We start from the raw sequence: 20,993 nt of genomic DNA, 5'->3' as shown, positions 1-20,993 counted from the left end.
GTTAATTTATACCTTTACAATTCATATTTTGCCACAGTTTAGCAATGATTACATTAATAAAGTGAACTGGGTTTTATCTATATGTGGCTGTATATTATATTAATGAATGGTCAGTTGTAATGATTGTGTGATTTATTGACTATGGCTGGGTTGATTTTGTTCTTATATACCTTTAAAAATTAATAAATATTTATTACATTTTTGAAAGTAACAATGTCTTAAAGCGGATCCAAGATGAAAAACTAACTATAACAAGTAACTTGTTTATATATCTTATCTAAAGTTTAGATTTAGTTTAGATTAGTTTACACAGCAAATTTAGCTGCAAGCAGCTGTAATAGAATATGATTATGTCTTCCTGTGATACAATGACAGCAGCCATGTTGTTTGTAAACATTACACAGAGGCAGGCTTATCTGCATCCTGAGCAAAAAAATCTAATCCCCCCTCCTCCTCCCTCCGCCACTGAAATCTCTGGCTAGTAATACCTCCCCCTCCTCCTGCCCAGACTGAGCTTCCCTTGCTACTGCCTGAAAGTGCCTTGGCTTTCTGAAAACCTGTGGGCGTGGCTTGTTTAGTTTATAGGGAATTAGAGTATTAAAACAAAAACAAAAAAGTATTTGGCTTGAGGAATGCCCTATAAACAATAGGAAAGGAACACAATTATGCAATGCGTAAAAGTTCATCTCGGATCCACTTTAAGGTGTATTTTATTTTTTGGCCACAAGATGGCACTACACTTAGTTCACCATCTGCTGTTAACAGTAGATAGAAACTAATGTGTGTTTAACAGTTTCCTTTCGGTTATGAATGAGAGCAGCGTCTCACTGCCGCAAGTTTCCATTCATTACAGGCACGGTGATCGGGGTTGAGAACAGCTGATTCTCATACCCTGATCATGGAAGGACGGGGATGCGGCGATTGCGAACGGAAATGGCGTGGCGATCGGGAACGGCGGCAGAAAGTAAACAATACGTATATACGTCCCTGATCTGCAAGTAAAATACACAGGGGCGTATATTTACGTAACACGGATCTGAAATTGGTTAATGTTTATCAAAACATTGTAATAGCACAAAATACTGCAGTAATCTTTGCTAGATATGGTTTTACCACTGTTGCAGACTTTGGGTGTGATTCACAAAAGAGCACTGATGCAGTAGTGCGAGTTAAAAACAACCAAGGATCGCTATGCATGCTACCTGCGGTCGTGCAGTGTAGCGTGCCTTCCTAAGTTACATTTGGTTACGTAGCAATACACACTCCTTTAAATGCCGGCTGTGAAGTATCGCAAATGGGATACTTCACTAGTTCAGCCGCTACTATGTTAATTAACATAGTTACTATGTTTATTACATAGTAACTATGTTAATTAACATAGTAGCGGCCGCTCTAGTGAAGTATTGCATTCGCGATTCACAGCAGTGGCTGGCAGTTAAAGGAGTGCACATTGCTATGTAAGCAAATGTAACTAAGGAAGGCATGCTATGCTGCACGACCGCACGTAGCGTGCATAGCGCTCCTAGGATGTTTTAACTCACGCGCTGCAGCAGCACTCTTTTGTTAATCCAACCGATTGTAACAAGTGCTTCTGATGCAAAGTACAATGGGTGGTCGACAGAACATATCTTAACAATATCTAAACAAATTTATATTCACCGTAAGCAAACAATAAAGTTTAACCACTTAAAGAGGAACTCCAGTGAAAATAATGTAATAAAAAAAGTGCTTCATTTTTACCATAATTATGTATAAATGATTTAGTCAGTGTTTGCTCATTGTAAAATCTTTCCTCTCCCAGATTTACATTCTGACATTTATTACATGGTGACATTGTTACTGTGGGCAGGTTATGTAGCTGCTCCTAGCTGTTTTGGCTGTTAGAGACAGCTGTAAACAGCTAATTCCTGTCTGTGAACATTGTTACATTGTGGCAGTTTGCCCAGAGTACCACGGTACCAGAGCTTCTTGTGGGAGGGGTTTCATCACAAAATCAGTCATACAGCGCCCCCTGATGGTCTGTTTGTGAAATGCAATAGATTTGTCATGTAAAAGGGGGTATCAGCTACTGATTGGGATAAAGTTCAATTCTTGGTCGGAGTTTCTCTTTAAGCAATTTGAGATGGATTATCTACGACCCGCAGGACTTCCTGCCCAGGGACGTAGGCAATTGTCTATTGTGAAGAATGCGCGCCTCCACGCTCGCTCCCCCGTATGTTTTCACCGTTAGTGGGGAGATCAATGAATGGGAATGCAGTTTTTTATTGCCACATCTGTATTACATCAGTCTGCCTTATCAGGCATAAGGAGGACTGGAGGGCATTATCCGAAAAGATTTTTTTTTAAATTATGCCCAGGTTTATTTAAGATTTCTTGGTATTAGGACACTTAACTATGTAGGTAGAAAAAAACAAAGTCTTGTAAAAGTAATACCTTTTAATGGCTAACTGATAGCGTTAAATTATGCAAGCTTTCTGGGATCTAGTCTCCTTCTTCAGGCATATAGGCATAGTTCAAGGGGACTAGATCCCAGAAAACTTGCATAATTTAACTTTATCACTTAGCCGTTAAAAGGTAATACTTTTACAAGACTTTGTTTTTTTCTACCTACATAATTTCTTTGGCTAACACGGTACAGAAACATTTTTACTATTGACACTAAACTATGAAACCTTTAGCTGGGTTATATCAGCTGAAATCAAGGATAGTTAAAATGTTAGTAAAATATTTTGACCTCTGCTCCCTGGAATACACACGCTAGAGTGAAGTTAGCCAAGGCAGTCATCGGGCCCATCTTGGCCAAGAATCTAGCTGTGTGCAGGTGTCTCATGACTCTGCTTAGAGTTACAGCACAACAGATTTTTAAGCATTTTATAAGGCTCTATATAGGCCTCAATTCGATAAGCTTACGAACACGTAACTCCAGAGTTAAAGACAGGCTGTTAAATAACTGTGTGTGAAAATAACTACAGAGGAGGTCAATTAACTACAGAGGAGGTACATTAACTACAGAGGAGGTAAATTAACTACAGAAGAGGTAACTTAAAGGAATACAGTAGGGGGTCGGGGGGAAATGAGTTGAACTTACCCGGGGCTTCTAATGGTCTCTCGCAGACATCCTGTGCCCGCGCAGCCACTCACCGATGCTCCGGCCCCGCCTCCGGTTCACTTCTGGAATTTCAGACTTTAAAGTCTGAAAACCACTGCGCCTGCGTTGCCATGTCCTCGTTACCGCTGTCGTCACCAGGAGTGTATTGTGCAGGCCCAGTATGGTCTGTGTCTGAGCAGTACGCTCCTGGTGACATCAGGGGAAGCGAAGACACGGCAACGCAGGCGGAGTGGTTTTTAAACTTTAAAGTCTGAAATTCCAGAAGTGAACCGGAGGCGGGGCCGGAGCATCGGTGAGTGGCTGCGCGGGCACAGGATGTCTGTGGGGGACCATTAGAAGCCCCGGTTAAGTTCAACTCATTTTCCCCCGACTCCCCTACAGTATCCCTTTAAGGAATGAAGAGATAAAATAACTCTCTCACTGTGTGGAGGTAAGTTTTCTCTTGCCTTATTATCTCCAGCATGATCTTAGTGAATTGAGGCCTATGTAATTACGATAGTAAAATATCAGTATTTTTTTCCGATATTTTACTATCACCCAACCTGACCCCATTTTCACTTGAACACCCTGTCTATCAAAGCCTAACCCTAACCGACCATCCGCGGCCAAACTCTAACCGAACACACCCTTCAGAACCCTCCCCAGGTGATTCCTAAGGCCAGTTTCATGTGGCAGATTGGCGTGTTAGTACAGGCCTTTAAGGATTGCCGTGTTAGTACGAGGTAATCCCCATCTGGCAGCTGGCCAAGCAGGAAGTGACGCTCACTTCCTATGGCCGAAGAGATCACAGGCGCAGAAGTGCATTGCTAAAACTACGATTCCGCACATGCGCAACATGTAAAACTTGTGGCGGGTTTTCACACCCATAGACTTACATGACTTCCGGTCTGACACACATTGCCACAGGCCACTGCAGAACCCGGTGATAATGTAGATCTGTCCTTGCGTCGGGGATGCGGCGAAAATGTCACTTCCGTCACATTGTGCAGCTCCGCATCAGTATGAACGGTCCCATACACTTTCATTGGGATGCGGTAAAATTACCGCACCGCACCAGTGTGAAAGCACCCTCACCCTAATTGCCCCCCCAGCAATATCACCGCTAAATAACCGCAGTTTGTATCTGGCGCCAGGTAAGATTGGCCACCACCTTTGGCGCCCATGTTAATAGGTGTGATAAGCAGCTATAGCTGGAAATTTGTCCACCAGAGGCGCCCAAATTTACAGTTATAGCCACTAATCGTGGCTATTAACATGGGCACTTATGGCGGTGTCCAAACTTCCCCATCGCCCAAATGTCCTGCTTTGATCCTAAGCCCTCTGCACTGTACTAGCATCAAGACATGTGAAAGGCATTGATGCAGTCCCCTGTATTTCTATTGGACACAGGACTACAGTGCAATTCTCATGATCCCTCATGAAGTAACTGTTAACTGCTAATGATCATCTAACAACACTGAATTTCCATGGCTGATGTATTTTTATACTTCAGCTGGCAACTGTGTGACAAATGGAGTAGAATCACAGTAACTTCCACTGAATTCCCACTTTAAAATGCAGGTGGCCGTGTGCCATCATCAAAATTCTTGGCAGAGTATGGACACTTCGTTTCTATTCATTTTGTGCAGACTACGTTCAACTAGCTGGCCAGCATACATGCAGCAATGCAATAAAAATTCACTGCATTGCATTGCATTGGTGGGAACATCACACACTGCTTTTTATTTCAGCAGTTGGAGAGGTAATATCAGTGTAAAGAATATCTTGGACCAGTTCCAAGCAGTAAACTAATTGTTATGGAAACAAAGTCTTGATTTATTTTTTTTTGCAGATAATGATCAGCAGGATCTCTGATGTAATTTGAAAACTGCAGCTATTTGCAGTCACTAATCTTGGTCAACTGGTGCAAACATTAACGTATTCCTGCATAAGGACTCTTCCTCTTATTCCTCCAATTGACCCCATTAGAATATTATGTTCTTATGATTTTTAAAGAGATAAGGTTAAGGTAACAATGAAGATTTCCTGTAGACTGAAAAATACAGCTTCATGCTGGGAATACACGGGTCACTTTTGCGGCAGATAGATGGTTAGATGGATAATTTCCGACATATCCGATCTCCCGTTCAATTGTTTTGCCACTCGATTCCTGATAGAGCTGAATGGGTAAAGATAAGAAAAACTAGCGAAAGATATAAGAATGGAGGGGGGAATCGAGCAGCAAAATCGATTGAGCGGAAAAAACGACCAGTGTATTTCCAGCATGAGAGTGCTAAATGCAGCTCTTACCCAAAATATGTTCCATCCCTGTCAATGAAATATCGACCCTCAGCATCTGTCGGGATGTGATGTCGTCCACTAAACATGGCTGCCAGCATAGTGTCCTCATACCGCTTCAGTGTTGATAGCCTTGTGGTGAAATGCAGCCCTCCCACATTAAGAGGAATCACTTCAGGAAGCTGTGGAAACATAATTAACAATGTATATCTTCAAAGAGAAATTAATTAAAATGCTTAATAAAGTATGTTAATAATGCCAATATAATAAGTAATGTTCTGTTGAAAAGGGATTAGAGTAGAGTCCCGGATATCCAGAACTCAATTAACCAGCAGTCTCAACAAACCAGCACAAAGTCCCAGCAGTACTCACAGTCATGAAGGGTTTGTGGGCTCTGTTGTGCTTGAAGGGAGACTTTAAGTTCAAAAATAAACTTAGTTGAACTTTCCTAGGGCTTCTTGCAGCCCCCTGTAGTTCTGTGCCCACGACGCTGGTCCTAGTCCCTCCGGCCATCAGCGGCGACCCCCGCAAAGCGGCCCAGACAGCGCCAGTCTACTGCGCATGCGCAAGTCTCCTGCGCAGTAATGCGGACCCGGCAGAGATTGGCTTTTTCTGCCTATCTCCGTGCAGAGACCCGCAACAGCGACCCTGCTGGAGCCAGGAAAGAAAAATAAATCAGCGCTTGTCAGCCTTGTCGAGGTAGGATTCCGGGACACTTCGGGGGAGCCAGCGCTGAATTGCCTGCAGCTACAGCGGAATGGGAAGCCTCATTGGGACCCTGAGGCTTCCCCCTACCGAGGTGAGTATCCCCCAGGGGACTTTTTTTTGTTACAGGTCCTCTTTAAGATTTCCTTTAAAGGACATCTATCGATTAAAGCAATTTTTTTTAAATGCTGTATGTTACGACATACTTTAACACAAGTACTAGGAGCAATTTCTTTCCTCACCCAGCTGTCTCTCTGCAGAGATGGACCATGTTCCTGCACAGGGTGGTTGCTATCCACTCCTCAGTGTATAGCCACTTGCCGACCGCGCACTCATACCGCGCGTCGGCAAAGTGGCAGCTGCAGGACCAGCGACGCAGATCTGCGTCGCCGGCTGCAGGCTAATTAATCAGGAAACAGCCGCTCGCGCGAGCAGCTGTTTCCTGTCATTTCATGGCGGGGGGCTCCGTGAATAGCCTGCGGGCCGCCGATCGTGGCTCGCAGGCTAAATGTAAACACAAGCGGAAATAATCCGCTTTCTTTACATTTTTACAATGCTGCTACAGTAGCAGCGTTGTAGTAGATCAACGATCCCCGGCCAATCAGCGGCCGGGGATCGCTGTCACGACAGCGGGGAGCCAATGCAAACTCTGATCTCTCGGGGAAGGGAGGGAGGAGAGGGTGAATCCTGCGGTGGAGGGGGCTTTGAGGTGCCCCCCGCCACCCACAGCATGCAGGAGCGATCAGACCCCCCCAGCACATCATCCCCCTAGTGGGGAAAAAAGGGGGCGGTCTGGTCGCTCTGCCTGTCATTTGATCTGTGCTGGGGGCTGTAGAGCCCACCAAGCACAGATCTGAAAAAACAGCGCTGGTCCTTAAGGGGGGGGGGGGGGGGGGGTAAAGGCTAGGTCCTCAAGTGGATAGTCTAATAATCACCTAGCTGAAAGAATCTTATTCAGATGGTGATAAAGGTGCCCATAAACTCGTCAGATTGGCAGCAGATAGATAAAAAATGCATCTGATGATCTATCTGATACGTTTTTAAAACATTTTTTACCAGGATAGAATTCCAATAGATTTCAGTTTGAAATCTATTGAAATTCGATCTGATGGCATTTTTTTGCCATCAGATTTCCATTAAGGCCAATGCAAACTGATAAGCAATCTCATCAGATCGACCTAAATTTTCCACCCTGCTAGTTCGATGGAAATCCATCGAAATAGATCGAAATCGGCCATCGATCGGTCAATTGGCCAACCGATTTGCAAACGATCAATTGATCGATCGATCGGGATCGATCGGTCGGACAGAAAATCGGCTGAGTGTATGGGCCCTTTAACCACTTCCCGACCGCCCCCAGCCGATGGGCGGCGGCAAAGTCCGGGCCCAAACGACCGCAATACGCCCATCGGCGGGGGCGGCTGCGGGAGTGGCTATGCGGCGATCGCGTCATTCGTGACGCGATCAGCCGCCGGGGACTGGCTCCGCCCACCGTTCGCTGTAACCCGCCGGCCGTTCGGAAGCGCCGGCGGGTTACTAGCACCCGGATCGCCGCTGAAACAATGTATAATAGGCTTTGTAATGTATACAAATCCTATTATACTGGCTGCCTCCTGCCCTGGTGGTCCCAGTGTCCGAGGGACCACCAGGGCAGGCTGCAGCCACCCTAGTCTGCACCCAAGCACACTGATTCCCCCCCCCCCTGCCCCCTGATCGCCCACAGCACCCCTCAGACCCCCCCCCCTGCCCACCCCCCAGACCACTGTTTGCACCCAGTCACCCCCCTAATCACCCATCAATCACTCCCTGTCACTATCTGTCAACGCTATTTTTTTTTTTAGTCCCTAATCTGCCCCCTACTCCCTCCTGATCACCCACCCCTTAAATTGTCCCCAGACCCCCCACCCCTTTGTGTACTGTATGCATCTATCCCCCCTGATCACCTGTCAATCACCTGTCAATCACCCGTCAATCACCCCCTGTCACTGCCACCCATCAATCAGCCCCTAACCTGCCCCTTGCAGGCAATCTGATCACCCACCCACACCAATAGATCGCCCGCAGATCCGACATCAGATCACCTCCCAAGTGAAGTGTTTACATCTCTTCTCTCCTCTAAACCCCCACTAATTACCCATCAATCACCCCTATCACCACCTGTCACTGTTACCCATCAGATTAGACCCTAATCTGCCCCTTGCGGGCACCCAATCCCCCGTCCACACGCTCAGATTGCCCTCAGACCCCCCCCCCCCCCCTTATCAATTCGCCAGTGCAATATTTACATCTGTTATTCCCTGTAATAACCCACTGATCACCTGTCAATCACCCATCAATCACATCCTGTCACTGCCACCCATCAATCACCCCCTGTCACTGCCACCCATCAATCAGCCCCTAACCTGCCCCTTGCGGGCAATCTGATCACCCACCCACACCAATAGATCGCCCGCAGGTCCGACATCAGATCACCTCCCAAGTGCAGTGTTTACATCTCTTCTCTCCTGTAAACACCCACTAATTACCCATCAATCACCCCCTATCACCACCTGTCACTGTTACCCATCAGATTAGACCCTAATCTGCCCCTTGCGGGCACCCGCCCACACGCTCAGATTGCCCTCAGACTCCCCCTTATCAATATGCCAGTGCAATATTTACATCTGTTATTCCCTGTAATAACCCACTGATCACCTGTCAATCACCCATCAATCACCCCCTGTCACTGCCACCCATCAATCACCCCCTGTCACTGCTACCCATCAATCAGCCCCTAACCTGCCCCTTGCGGGCAATCTGATCACCCACCCACACCAATAGATCGCCCGCAGGTCCGACATCAGATCACCTCCCAAGTGCAGTGTTTACATCTCTTCTCTCCTCTAAACACCCACTAATTACCCATTAATCACCCATCAATCACCCCCTATCACCACCTGTCACTGTTACCCATCAGATTAGACCCCAATCTGCCCCTTGCGGGCACCCAATCACCCGCCCACACGCTCAGATTGCCCTCAGAACCCCCCTTATCAATTCACCAGTGCAATATTTACATCTGTTATTCCCTGTAATAACCCACTGATCACCTGTCAATCACCCATCAATCACCCCCTGTCACTGCCACCCATTAATCACCCCCTGTCACTGCCACCCATCAATCAGCCCCTAACCTGCCTCTTGCGGGCAATCTGATCACCCACCCACACCAATAGATCGCCCGCAGGTCCGACATCAGATCACCTCCCAAGTGCAGTGTTTACATCTCTTCTCTCCTCTAAACACCCACTAATTACCCATCAATCACCCCCTATCACCACCTGTCACTGTTACCCATCAGATTAGACCCTAATCTGCCCCTTGCGGGCACCCAATCACCCGCCCACACCTCAGACCCCAGCCCTGATCACCTCGCCAGTGCATTGCTTGCATCTATTTTCCCCCTCTAATCACACCTTGAGACACCTATCAATCACCTCCTGTCACCCCCTAGCACACCTACCCATCAGATCAGGCCCTAATTTGCCCCGTGTGGGCTCCTGATCACTCGGCCAAACCCTCAGATCCCCCTCAGACCCCCTTCCGATCACCTCCCCAGTGCATTGATTGCATCTATTTTCCCCTCTAACCGCCCCCTGAGACACCCATCAATCACCTCCTGTCACCCCCCTAGCACTCCTATCCATCAGATCAGGCCCAATACATCCTGTCATCTAAGAGGCCACCCTGCTTATGACCGGTTCCACAAAATTTGCCCCCTCATAGACCACCTGTCATCAAAATTTGCAGATGCTTATACCCCTGAACAGTCATTTTGAGAAATTTGGTTTCCAGACTACTCACAGTTTTGGGCCCGTAAAATGCCAGGGCAGTATAGGAACCCCACAAGTGACCCCATTTTAGAAAGAAGACACCCCAAGGTATTCTGTTAGGTGTATGATGAGTTCATAGAAGATTTTATTTTTTGTCAAAAGTTAGCGGAAATTGGATTTTTATTGTTTTTTTCACAAAGTGTCATTTTTCACTAACTTGTGACAAAAAATAAAATCTTCTATGAACTCACCATACCCCTAACGGAATACCTTGGGGTGTCTTCTTTCTAAAATGGGGTCACTTGTGGGGTTCCTATACTGCCCTGGCATTTTAGGGGCCCTAAACGGTGAGGAGTAGTCTAGAAAGCAAATGCCTCAAAATGACATGTGAATAGGACGTTGGGCCCCTTAGCGCACCTAGGCTGCAAAAAAGTGTCACATGTGGTATCGCCATACTCAGGAGAAGTAGTATAATGTGTGTGTTTGTGGTGTATTTTTACACATACCCATGCTGGGTGGGAGAAATCTCTCTGTAAATGGACAATTGTGTGTAAAAAAAAAAAAAAAAAGATTGTCATTTACAGAGATATTTCTCCCACCCAGCATGGTTATATGTAAAAATACACCACAAAACACATTATACTACTTCTTCTGAGTACGGCGATACCACATGTGTGACACTTTTTTGCAGCCTAACTGTGCTAAGGGGCCCAAAGTCCAATGAGTACCTTTAGGATTTCACAGGTCATTTTGAGACATTTGGGTTCAAGACTACTCCTCACGGTTTAGGGCCCCTAAAATGCCAGGGCAGTATAGGAACCCCACAAGTGACCCCATTTTAGAAAGAAGACACCCTAAGGTATTCTGTTAGGTGTATGATGAGTTCATAGAAGATTTTATTTTTTGTCACAAGTTAGCGGAAATTGATATGTATTGTTTTTTTTTTTCACAAAGTGTCATTTTCCGCCAACTTGTGACAAAAAAAAATCTTCTATGAACTCACCATACTCCTAACAGAATACCTTAGGGTGTCTTCTTTCTAAAATGGGGTCACTTGTGGGGTTCCTATACTGCCCTGGCATTTTAGGGGCCCTAAACCGTGAGGAGTAGTCTAGAAAACAAATGCCTCAAAATGACCTGTGAATAGGACGTTGGGCCCCTTAGCGCACCTAGGCTGCAAAAAAGTGTCACACATGTGGTATCGCCGTACTCAGAAGAAGTAGTATAATGTGTTTTGGGGTGTATTTTTATACATACCCATGCTGGGTGGAAGAAATCTCTCTGTAAATGGACAATTGTGTGTAAAAAAATCAAATAATTGTCATTTACAGAGATATTTCTCCCACCCAGCATCTGTATGTGTAAAAATACACCCCAAAACACATTATACTACTTCTTCTGAGTACGGCGATACCACATGTGTGGCACTTTTTTGCACCCTAACTGCGCTAAGGGGCCCAAAGTCCAATGAGTACCTTTAGGATTTCACAGGTCATTTTGCGACATTTGGTTTCAAGACTACTCCTCACGGTTTAGGGCCCCTAAAATGCCAGGGCAGTATAGGAACCCCACAAATGACCCCATTTTAGAAAGAAGACACCCCAAGGTATTCCGTTAGGAGTACAGTGAGTTCATAGAAGATTTTATTTTTTGTCACAAGTTAGCGGAAAATGACACTTTGTGAAAAAAAAACAATTAAAATCAATTTCCGCTAACTTGTGACAAAAAAAAAAAAATCTTCTATGAACTCACCATACTCCTAACGGAATACCTTGGGGTGTCTTCTTTCTAAAATGGGGTAATTTGTGGGGTTCCTATACTGTCCTGGCATTTTAGGGGCCCTAAACCGTGAGGAGTAGTCTTGAAACCAAATTTCTCAAAATGACCTGTGAAATCCTAAAGGTACTCATTGGACTTTGGGCCCCTTAGCGCAGTTAGGGTGCAAAAAAGTGCCACACATGTGGTATCGCCGTACTCAGGAGAAGTAGTATAATGTGTTTTGGGGCAGTAGGAAAGTTCAAAACGCTCTACCCCCTCAAATCAGACCAGCAGGTGCAGGACCAGGAAAGCCAAGCCAATTCTCAGATATGCATAGAAGGATCCGCAGACCAAGTGCTGGTAAAAAAAATGCTGTTGTTCTTTATTCAAAAGATTCCACATGACATGGCAATAAAACCACAGGGTTCAACTGACGCGTGTCGGGCTTACAATCTGCCCTTAGTCATAGTTGTAGACTGTAAGCCCGACACGCGTCAGTTGAACTCTGTGGTTTTATTGCCATGTCATGTGGAATCTTTTGAATAAAGAACAACAGCATTTTTCTACCAGCACTTGGTCTGCGGATCCTTCTATGCATAATGTGTTTTGGGGTGTATTTGTACACATACCCATGCTGAGTGGGAGAAATATCTCTATAAATAGACAATTGTGTGTAAAAAAAATTAAAAAATTGTCATTTACAATATTTCTCCCACCCAGCATGGGTATGTGTAAAAATACACCCCAAAACACATTATACTACTTCTCCTGAGTATGGCAATACCACATGTGTGGCACTTTTTTGCAGCCTAACTGCGCTAAGGGGCCCAATGAGCATCTTTAGGCTTTACAGGGGTGCTTACAATTAGGCACCCCCCCAAAATGCCAGGACAGTGAACACAGCCCACAAATTACCCCATTTTGGAAAGTAGACACTTCAAGGTATTCAGAGAGGAGCATAGTGAGTCCGTGGCAGATTTCATTTTTTTTTTTGTCGCAAGTTAGAAGAAATGGAAACTTTTTTTTTTTGTCACAAAGTGTCATTTTTCGCTAACTTGTGACAAAAAATGAAATCTTCTATGAACTCACCATGCCTCTCACTGAATACTTTGGGATGTCTTCTTTCCAAAATGGGGTCATTTGGGGGGTATTTGTACTATCCTGGAATTTTAGCCCCTCATGAAACCTGACAGGTGCGCAGAAAAGTCAGAGATGCTTGAAAATGGGAAAATTCACTTTTGGCAGCATAGTTTGTAAACGCTATAACTTTTACCAAATCCAATAAATATACACTGAATGTTTTTTTTTATCAAAGACATGTAGTAGAATAACTTTCGCGCTCAAATGTATAGGAAATTTTACTTTATTTGAAAAATGTCAGCACAGAAAGTTAAAAAAGTCATTTTTTTGACAAAATTCATGTCTTTTTTGATAAATATAATAAAAAGTAAAACTCGCATCAGCAATCAAATAGCACCAAAAGAAAGCTGTATTAGTGACAAGAAAAGGAGGTAAAATTCATTTAGGTGGTAGGTTGTATGAGCGAGCAATAAACCGTGAAAGCTGCAGTGGTCTGAATGAAGAAAAAGGCTCTGGTCCTTAAAGCGGAATATAACCCTGCATTTCAACTTTGCTCTAAAACATTATTTACAGCATATTATATGCAAAAAGCATTTTTTTTTTTTTACTAGACCAGCATTGGAAGGGTTCAACACAGAGGTTTTAAGTTCCGTGCAGACGTTCAGATAGTTACATTCTATTTAGTTATATGTATATATTTAGAAATGTTACACACTCTTTGGCTGTCCTCCAACTCCTTCTCAGTGAGAGAGATGAGTCACAATAAACACTTAGATACATCTATGTAAACAAAAAGTATCTAACTTAAGTTCGGATGCGTCTGCAGAAATCTCTAGGGACTTTAAAGCCCTGTGTAACCCTTCCAATGCTGGTTGCATATAATATACTGTAAATAATGTTTTAGAGCAAAGTTGAAATGCAGGGTTATATTCCGCTTTAAGGGGCGAAAAGACTGTGGTCTTCAAGTGGTTAAGGCTCCATTCCCACTTGACATTTGTATCACATGCGGCCAGTGGGAGCGGACAGTATAATGTCTGTTCCTATGGTCCGCAGTGATGCGGCTGGAGTTTGGGGCAGATGCGCTCCTCCATAGCCATTATGAGGAAACGCATCCACCTGTCCCAGGATTATTGCGGATTGCACAGAAGTGCGGTCCACTTACTGCCATGGATCCTGTGGATACATTGCAGCGTGACAAGTGTGAATGTCTCCTATGTATAACATAGGAGCCATCACTCTCCGCAGTTTACAGCAATTTGTGTTTATTGCCTTCACTTATCTGACTGTTCAGAAATGCATAATCAGTTAATCTTTATCAAGGTTTCCCTCCCTTCCAGCATAGACAGCACTGAGCAGCCAGAGCTTTATTACATGCTGCAGAGTGTAACATCACAAGCAGTCAGTCAGGAGTGGTGTAAACACATCTCCCTAACGGTTAAGTTATACTGCAGCAGTATTACAGCACATCTAGCTACCTGTTACCTCCTCTGATCAGTTTCCTCCTCAGACTCTCCTGCATGCTGTGAGGAGAACACTGTGAAGTATTTGTGACCTGTGTTCAGGCTAGTTCACACGGGCGTCTGCTGAGCTTTCGCTTGGCATTGCGTTCAAACGCCAGCGTTTAAAAGCTAGCTTTTGAAGGCTTTTGGGAAGCGTTCAAGGCTAGCAGTTCTGGTCTCGGGCTATTGTTTCCTGGCGTTTACCGCCTCTGAAAGCAGCATGTTGCTTTCGAGACTAGACGCAACGCCGAGATCTACCGCCAGGCTTTCATGAAAGCCTGCAAAAGCCAGCTCTAAACGCTCCCATTCACTTGCATGGGATGGCAGTAGATCCCAAAAAACGCCGCGTTAAACGCCACAAAAACGCCCGTCTGAACCAGCCATTCGGAATGAAGGATGATTTTAAAGCAGACATAGAGAAATGTGGGAATAAATAAAGTGCCCCTAGCACTAGTGGTAATGCAGCAGATGCTAATACAGAGCAAAACCTTTTTTATTGATAGTTGTTCTTTAACTACTTGCTGCATATATTATGCAGTATATTCACGGCCCTGCAAAATTGACAGGATGCACCAGGGCCGTGAATACAAGTCTGCAGCGGCGTGCAGCCGACGCTCGCTCCCGTTCGCCGCGCACCGCCGCTTAGAGGGGAAGTTAATGAATGGGACCACAGGGGACCTCATAAAGCTAAGTCCCCGATTCAATGAATATCGGCGTCTATGAGACAACGGCATTCATTGTATCTTCCTGTTGTTACACTGCTACGCATTACTTCCGATTCACGTGCTTATGTACGTAAATCGGAAATAATGACTGAGGAAATCTTGTGGCCAAATAGTATATTACACCAAAATTTGTTTTTGATTAATAAAAATCACTGACTTTTATAATTAATCATTTCCCTCCCACACCCTCCCATAGTACCCAAACTTATATATATATATATAATACAAATAATAAAGCAATCCATATAAATCTCTCAATGTTCTTCTCAATAGAATATCATTTACTAGGTCTCCTGGCTCTTATTTGGTACATCTGCCGCAAAAAAGAAGTTGCAGTGCATGCTGGTTGTTTTTTGTTTTCCCTCCCCTGTTTTCCTCATACGTAAGTAATGCACCCTGATTGGCTGAAGTTTCTTTCACTCCCGGTTTTCCCTCCCACACCTCTGTTCCTCTCTGATTGGCCAATATTTCTTGTGCTGAGAAGCTGAGAAAGTGACTCAGCTGAAATCCGATCCATACAGATAAACCATGTCGGCAAAGTCACACAATGGCTATCATTCATAAAAGCATGTGCGGTAAAAAAAAAATCTGTGCGGGAAAATACCGCATTTATTATTTTAGACTTCTGTGTGCTAATTCATAAACAGGTGCTGTGTTTTACCGAACTAAAGTGTCGTAACATGAGAAGAGTAGCTGGCCTAGTTGATACATTAATGAGTAGCTGGCTGAGTTGATACATTAATGAGTAGCTGGATGAGTGTGCAGAGACAGCATTACAATAAAAGAGGCTTCCCCAACTTCCCTTTAGATGTGCATGTTTTGTTACAATGATTCTGATTGCCCTGACTGCTCTGAATCTATTAGTCTTTCTATACAATCTATTTAATTGCCACAGCTTAGATGAACTTCAAGAAACTTTACACATGCAGGCTTTCTGATGTGAAATACACATCTGAAAACAGGTACCCAAAAGGATAAAAGCACAGTCTGGGGTATTCAGGGGAAGCCTTGTTTGTTCTGATCGCTCTGCTGCTGGCTTTTAACAGTCCCTCAATCTTAGGGCTGGTTCAGACGGACGTTTGGAGGCGTTGCGTTTGCTGGCGTCGCGTTCAGCAGCGTTCGTGTGCGTTTGGATGCGGTCGCGTTTTTTCTTCCCCTAGGGGGACATTAGCCGTCGCGGTTAACCTCCCCTGGAAGCTACATGTAGCTTCCAGGGGCTCCTTGAACGCCAGAGAAAATCGGGACCCAAACGCCGCGTTTGTGTAAACGCACTTGAAAGCTTGGTACAAACGCTCCCATTCACTTGAATGGGAGCGTTTAACACCAAGCCCTGAACGCTGGCTGTAAACGCTCTGCAAACGTCCGTCTGAACCAGCCCTTATTGTTCTCTTATCACCTCTTCAAAGCAGGTGGTATTCTCCATGCCATTACCACCTGCTCTAATGTTTATGAATTGACATTTACTGACATGTGTTGAGATAATTACCGCATAAGGCGGTAGTTTACCTCACTTCTCGGGAATTTCAGCTTTTCATGCGGTAACTGCTTTTATGAATTTACATTTTGCTAAGTGCTTGGTAAAGTCAGCTGTTTTCAGCATTACCAAATGTGGTAATGCTTTATGAATCAATCCTATTGATTTGTGAGGATGCACGCGGCTGCAAAGCTGTGTGGGAGTGCATGAAGACTGAGAGGGGGGCATACATACATACACAATCAGGAGAGGAAACAAGAGTAAGGCCAGAAACCCACTAGGAGCGATTTCTAATCGCTAGCGATTTGAAAATGCTCTTGCTAATGCAATGCTATGGGGGATTTTTATAAAATCAAATCGCTCAAGTGAGATCACACCCATAGCATTACCATTAGCAAAAGTTTTCAAATCGCAAAGCGCTCAGAAAAGCGCTCCTAGCGGGTTTCTGGCCTCAGGGAGGAAATGACATCAGGATTGGCTTCAGACACAAGGCTTCTAAGATGAAAACTGACAGAAACAGAATTATATTTATTTACTATATAAAACTAACTGAACTCAAAATGTGGACAGTGCAATACAAATGTAATATTGTAATGTAAGTAGAGCAAGTATTTATCTACTAATATATGTGGGGGGGGGGGGGGGGTCGGAGATAGTATGGCCAACAGCTACTCTTTAACCTATTTTGGTTCCTGGACGTAGAAACTACGTCCAGGAACCATGCACGCTACTGCGCGCGTGCACGCGCACTCCCGGCCGCGGATTCGGTAGCCATGGAATCAATTTATCGGGCTATGGTGCCCGATCACTGATTCCTCTCCCCCGCTGAAAAAGCGACAGCTTCTCTCGGAAGCTGTGCTTTTTGTGGCTGTTCCCTCCCCGATGCGTCACTCTAAGCGTGTTACGTTTAGAGTGACGTCATGTAAACAAACTCATGGCCGCCATCTTGTGGCCAAAAAGTAATACTACAACTGAAAGTAAAAAAAAATAAAAATCAACACACATTTACATTATAAATCTATTGTTTACCTCCCACCCTCCCAAAACTACCCAAATAAAATGTTTACTATAAAAAAAAAAAAAAAAAACCTTTACAATAAAAAAAACAAAAAAAAACATGTAAATATTTACCTAAGGGTCTAAACTTTTTAGATATCAATGTAAAGATGAAATATTTCTATTTTTTTTTTATTTTAAACTTGTAAATAATGATAGATGCAAAATGGAACAAATGCACCTTTATTTCCAAATAAAATATTGTCGCCATACATTGTGATAGGGACATAATTTTAACGGTGTAATAGCCTGGACATATGGGCAAATACAATACGTGAGTTTTAATTATGGAGGCATGTATTATTTTAAAACTATAATGGCTGAAAACTGAGAAATAATGAATTTTTTCATTTTTTTCTTATTCTTCCTGTTAAAATGCATTTACAGTAAAGTGGCTCTTAGCAAAATGTACCCCCCAAAGGAAGCCTAATTGGTGGAGGAAAAAACAAGATATAGATCAGTTCATTGTGATAAGTAGTGATAAAGTTATAGGCTAATGAATAGGAGGTGAACATTACTCACGTGAAAACGACGGAACGCGAATGGGTTAAAGGGAACCAGAGATGAACGTTTCACACAAAATAAACATATCAGTTGATAGCTTGTAAAGAATAAATGCTCTACCTGATAATTTTGCCGCTCTGGTGTGCCTTTTTTAGTGTTTTTTATCCATTATTGCTCCAGGAAAAATCAAATATGGCCACCGGCTTATATCCCTTGTCCTTCCGGGTTATCAGTTGTTCTGGATGAGCTGTCTAGGCTATATGAGACTATGCTGCTATCTAGGCTAAATGCAGCCTTTCATCTATGTGCTTTCATTTTGGTATGATATCTGCCTGTAGGAAGTGTCTCTCATAGGAATGAAACTGCCGTTATTATCAGTATCTAGTGCACACAGGGATCATATTACAGCCACAGAGCTTCTCTCTCAGGAGCAGCAGCCTCTCCCATATCATCACAGCTCTCAGTATGCAAAGCAGGAAATCTAAGCCAGGAGAGGGGAAGGCTTGGGCTTGAAAAGACATCACAGAAGAGTGACTCAGCTATAATGATTCCAGGTCAAATCTCGACTGAATAGTCGGTGCATTCTTATCACAGTTGCTAATAGACTAATTAAGCAGATAACAATGAAACTAAAAGCAGGGTAGGTGTTTACTGTCATGTTCCCACTGATAAATGTAATAAAATACATGAGGGTGCTTCATCTCTGGTTCTCTTTAAAGAGCAAAGTTTGGACGCTAATATATGAATATGGTATATTCACAAAAGAAAGGTAACATATGCAGACAGGGCACAATAAAGGGACTAGAGCAACAGAATCGATCAAGAAATCAAACTAACCTCCCTGAAAGATCGTAAATAGTGTGCATTTTTGGTGGGGCAGAGAAGAGCATTTATTTACCCAAGGCGGGGAGCACTCACACATGCGGCACCTATAAAGCCAGCTACGCAATTTGCATCACACACACTACGGTATGTAAATTGCACAAATCCTTTTGTGAATCTACCTCCTTTTAACTTTGTGTCTCTGTAAAGCTTGTTATCATTAGGTCAGTGATATTGTTCCTGAATGTTTTTTTTTTGGAATGCTTTTCACAGGATGTGCTTCCAGGACATCCTGAGCATATGTATCTGGCGGCATTGCTGGGAAAGTGGTGGGTGTGGAATGATCAAAATCACATTACAAAATCAAATCAACATATTCTCAATAATGCATCTAACATACATCAATAATATATTATGTGGTATGGTGGCTTAAAAGCCATCGGTCCTAAAAAAAAAGGTTATCCTTTGCTTATTACACTTTTTATGTATAAATAACAAATCCAAACAAGGTTTGTATGGCATACTAAAAACAAGCCCTACAGAAAACGCTGACCCTCATTTAAAAATGCTTGTTTACTTCTCCCTCCATGCCCCATTATCATGACTTGTAAATTATTGAGCTAAGAATTTCATCCTCTCAAATGTGTTATATTGGTACTAGTTGAGCTGAGCCCGTTTAAAAACGGGCTCTAGGTCTTTTCATGCCGCCACCAGTCAGTCAGTACGTATGTGCGTGCACCCGTCCTCCGTGCGTGCACCCGTCCACCTGGCTCCATCCTGGTGTCCCAATATCTGTCCGTCCTGCACTTGCGCAGTAGCGCAACACACGGACAGGATGACGCAGGGATACCTGCGGTTTTATTATATAGGATTGATGCACAAAACCTATGTCACACCTTACCTCATCTTAGGCCCGGTTCACATTAGCGGTGAGCGGAACATATACTGCACAAACAGACAGGCATGCGAACGGATCCAATATTAAACCAATAGCTCCGTTCACATCCATCTGCTTGTATGGATCTGTTGTTCGTTGCGGTCAACGGACAAAAAAATGCTGCAGGACCTATTTTCCTGGACCATTGTGCCCAGCGGCCCGGAAACCGAACGTTTTGCAGCTACATAGTAAGAAATAGAAAACTGACAGTTTACAGCACACTGGCTGGCAGTTTTTACCTGATCCTGATGGCCGGTTCCATGAAAAAAAGCAAATGTGAATCGGGCATTAGGTTTCATTCATGAAAAGACTTCGAACTACGTATATAAAATCACTTATTTGGACCCGATATATGTTGGTGACAGTTTAAGGCTAAGTTCCGTACAGACGCGTCATTTGTTGCTATGGAAGGGGAGGAGGGATGACACATCGTGCACAACAAGGCGGCTTATGGCAGATGGGGCGAGTAGGAAAAAGCACTCGACGTTCGGTCAGATATCACTAAAGGTACATCATGCCAGATCTTCTGGCAACATCAGAGGGCTCCTTAACTCATGCTGGATTCTCAGCTTACTTTAATCCGGCATATTTTCTTAGCCTTAGCATTTTAATATGTTTTATCTAACACTTTTAGTTATATACTTATCTCATGATTTACTGGTGTTAACATCTCACAGGGTGCTTCTCAAAAGGGAAGAGAACTAGATTTACAAAAATAATAATAATTTATTGCTGTGTTTGCACGAGGTTACAAAAAAGGTCAAATATTTAAAAACCAAAAATTGAAGAAGGTAAATTACGTTAGTGTAAATTATAATGGTAGCCATACATCTAGCGATGTATGGACAGATTCGACCAAGAGACAAATCTCTCTTTTATCAAATCTGGTAAGAGAGAGATCTGTCATCTGCCCACACACCACAGGCGGATTTTCAATCAATTTCAGCTTGAAATCTCTTGCGAATCAGCCTTGTGCGCCGTATTACTTCTGCCTTGACGCTGTCCCCTAAGTCAATGTCCCCCCAGTGCCCCGTGTAAAGTGTGTACATTACCTCTCCGCGGCCTCTGATTGTTCCCCGCTGGATTCAGGTATTCCATCTCTGCATACACGCGCGCCCAACTTGGTTTCCTAGTGTGACGTCACATGCGCGCCCTTACTAGGAAATCATGTGGGACACGTGTATGGAGAGGAGAATGCACCTGGAGCAGCGGAGAGACAAGCACAGGCAGCGGAC

The 20,993-nt window shown here is 43.9% G+C and overlaps 1 protein-coding gene across 6 annotated transcripts in view; it reads right to left on the bottom strand.

The window, feature by feature from the left end:
- The window catches only part of KCTD7 (potassium channel tetramerization domain containing 7), a 69,886-nt gene that overhangs the window by 24,925 nt on the left and 23,968 nt on the right, over positions 1-20,993 (bottom strand). For all 6 annotated transcript variants that reach the window (XR_011026228.1, XR_011026229.1, XR_011026226.1 and 3 more), the window contains exon 3: positions 5,399-5,568. Coding sequence is in view for 1 of the 6 variants with exons in the window: in XM_068268595.1 (XP_068124696.1) it covers positions 5,399-5,568 (170 nt within the window). In the remaining 5 variants the exon portion in view is untranslated. The remainder of the gene's footprint in view (positions 1-5,398; positions 5,569-20,993) is intronic.

This window comes from Hyperolius riggenbachi, chromosome 2 (genome assembly GCF_040937935.1).
Source record: "Hyperolius riggenbachi isolate aHypRig1 chromosome 2, aHypRig1.pri, whole genome shotgun sequence".
Classification (NCBI taxonomy): domain Eukaryota; kingdom Metazoa; phylum Chordata; class Amphibia; order Anura; family Hyperoliidae; genus Hyperolius; species Hyperolius riggenbachi.
The sequence above is the reverse complement of the archived record's forward strand: the minus strand, read 5'-3'. Positions and strand labels throughout refer to the sequence as shown.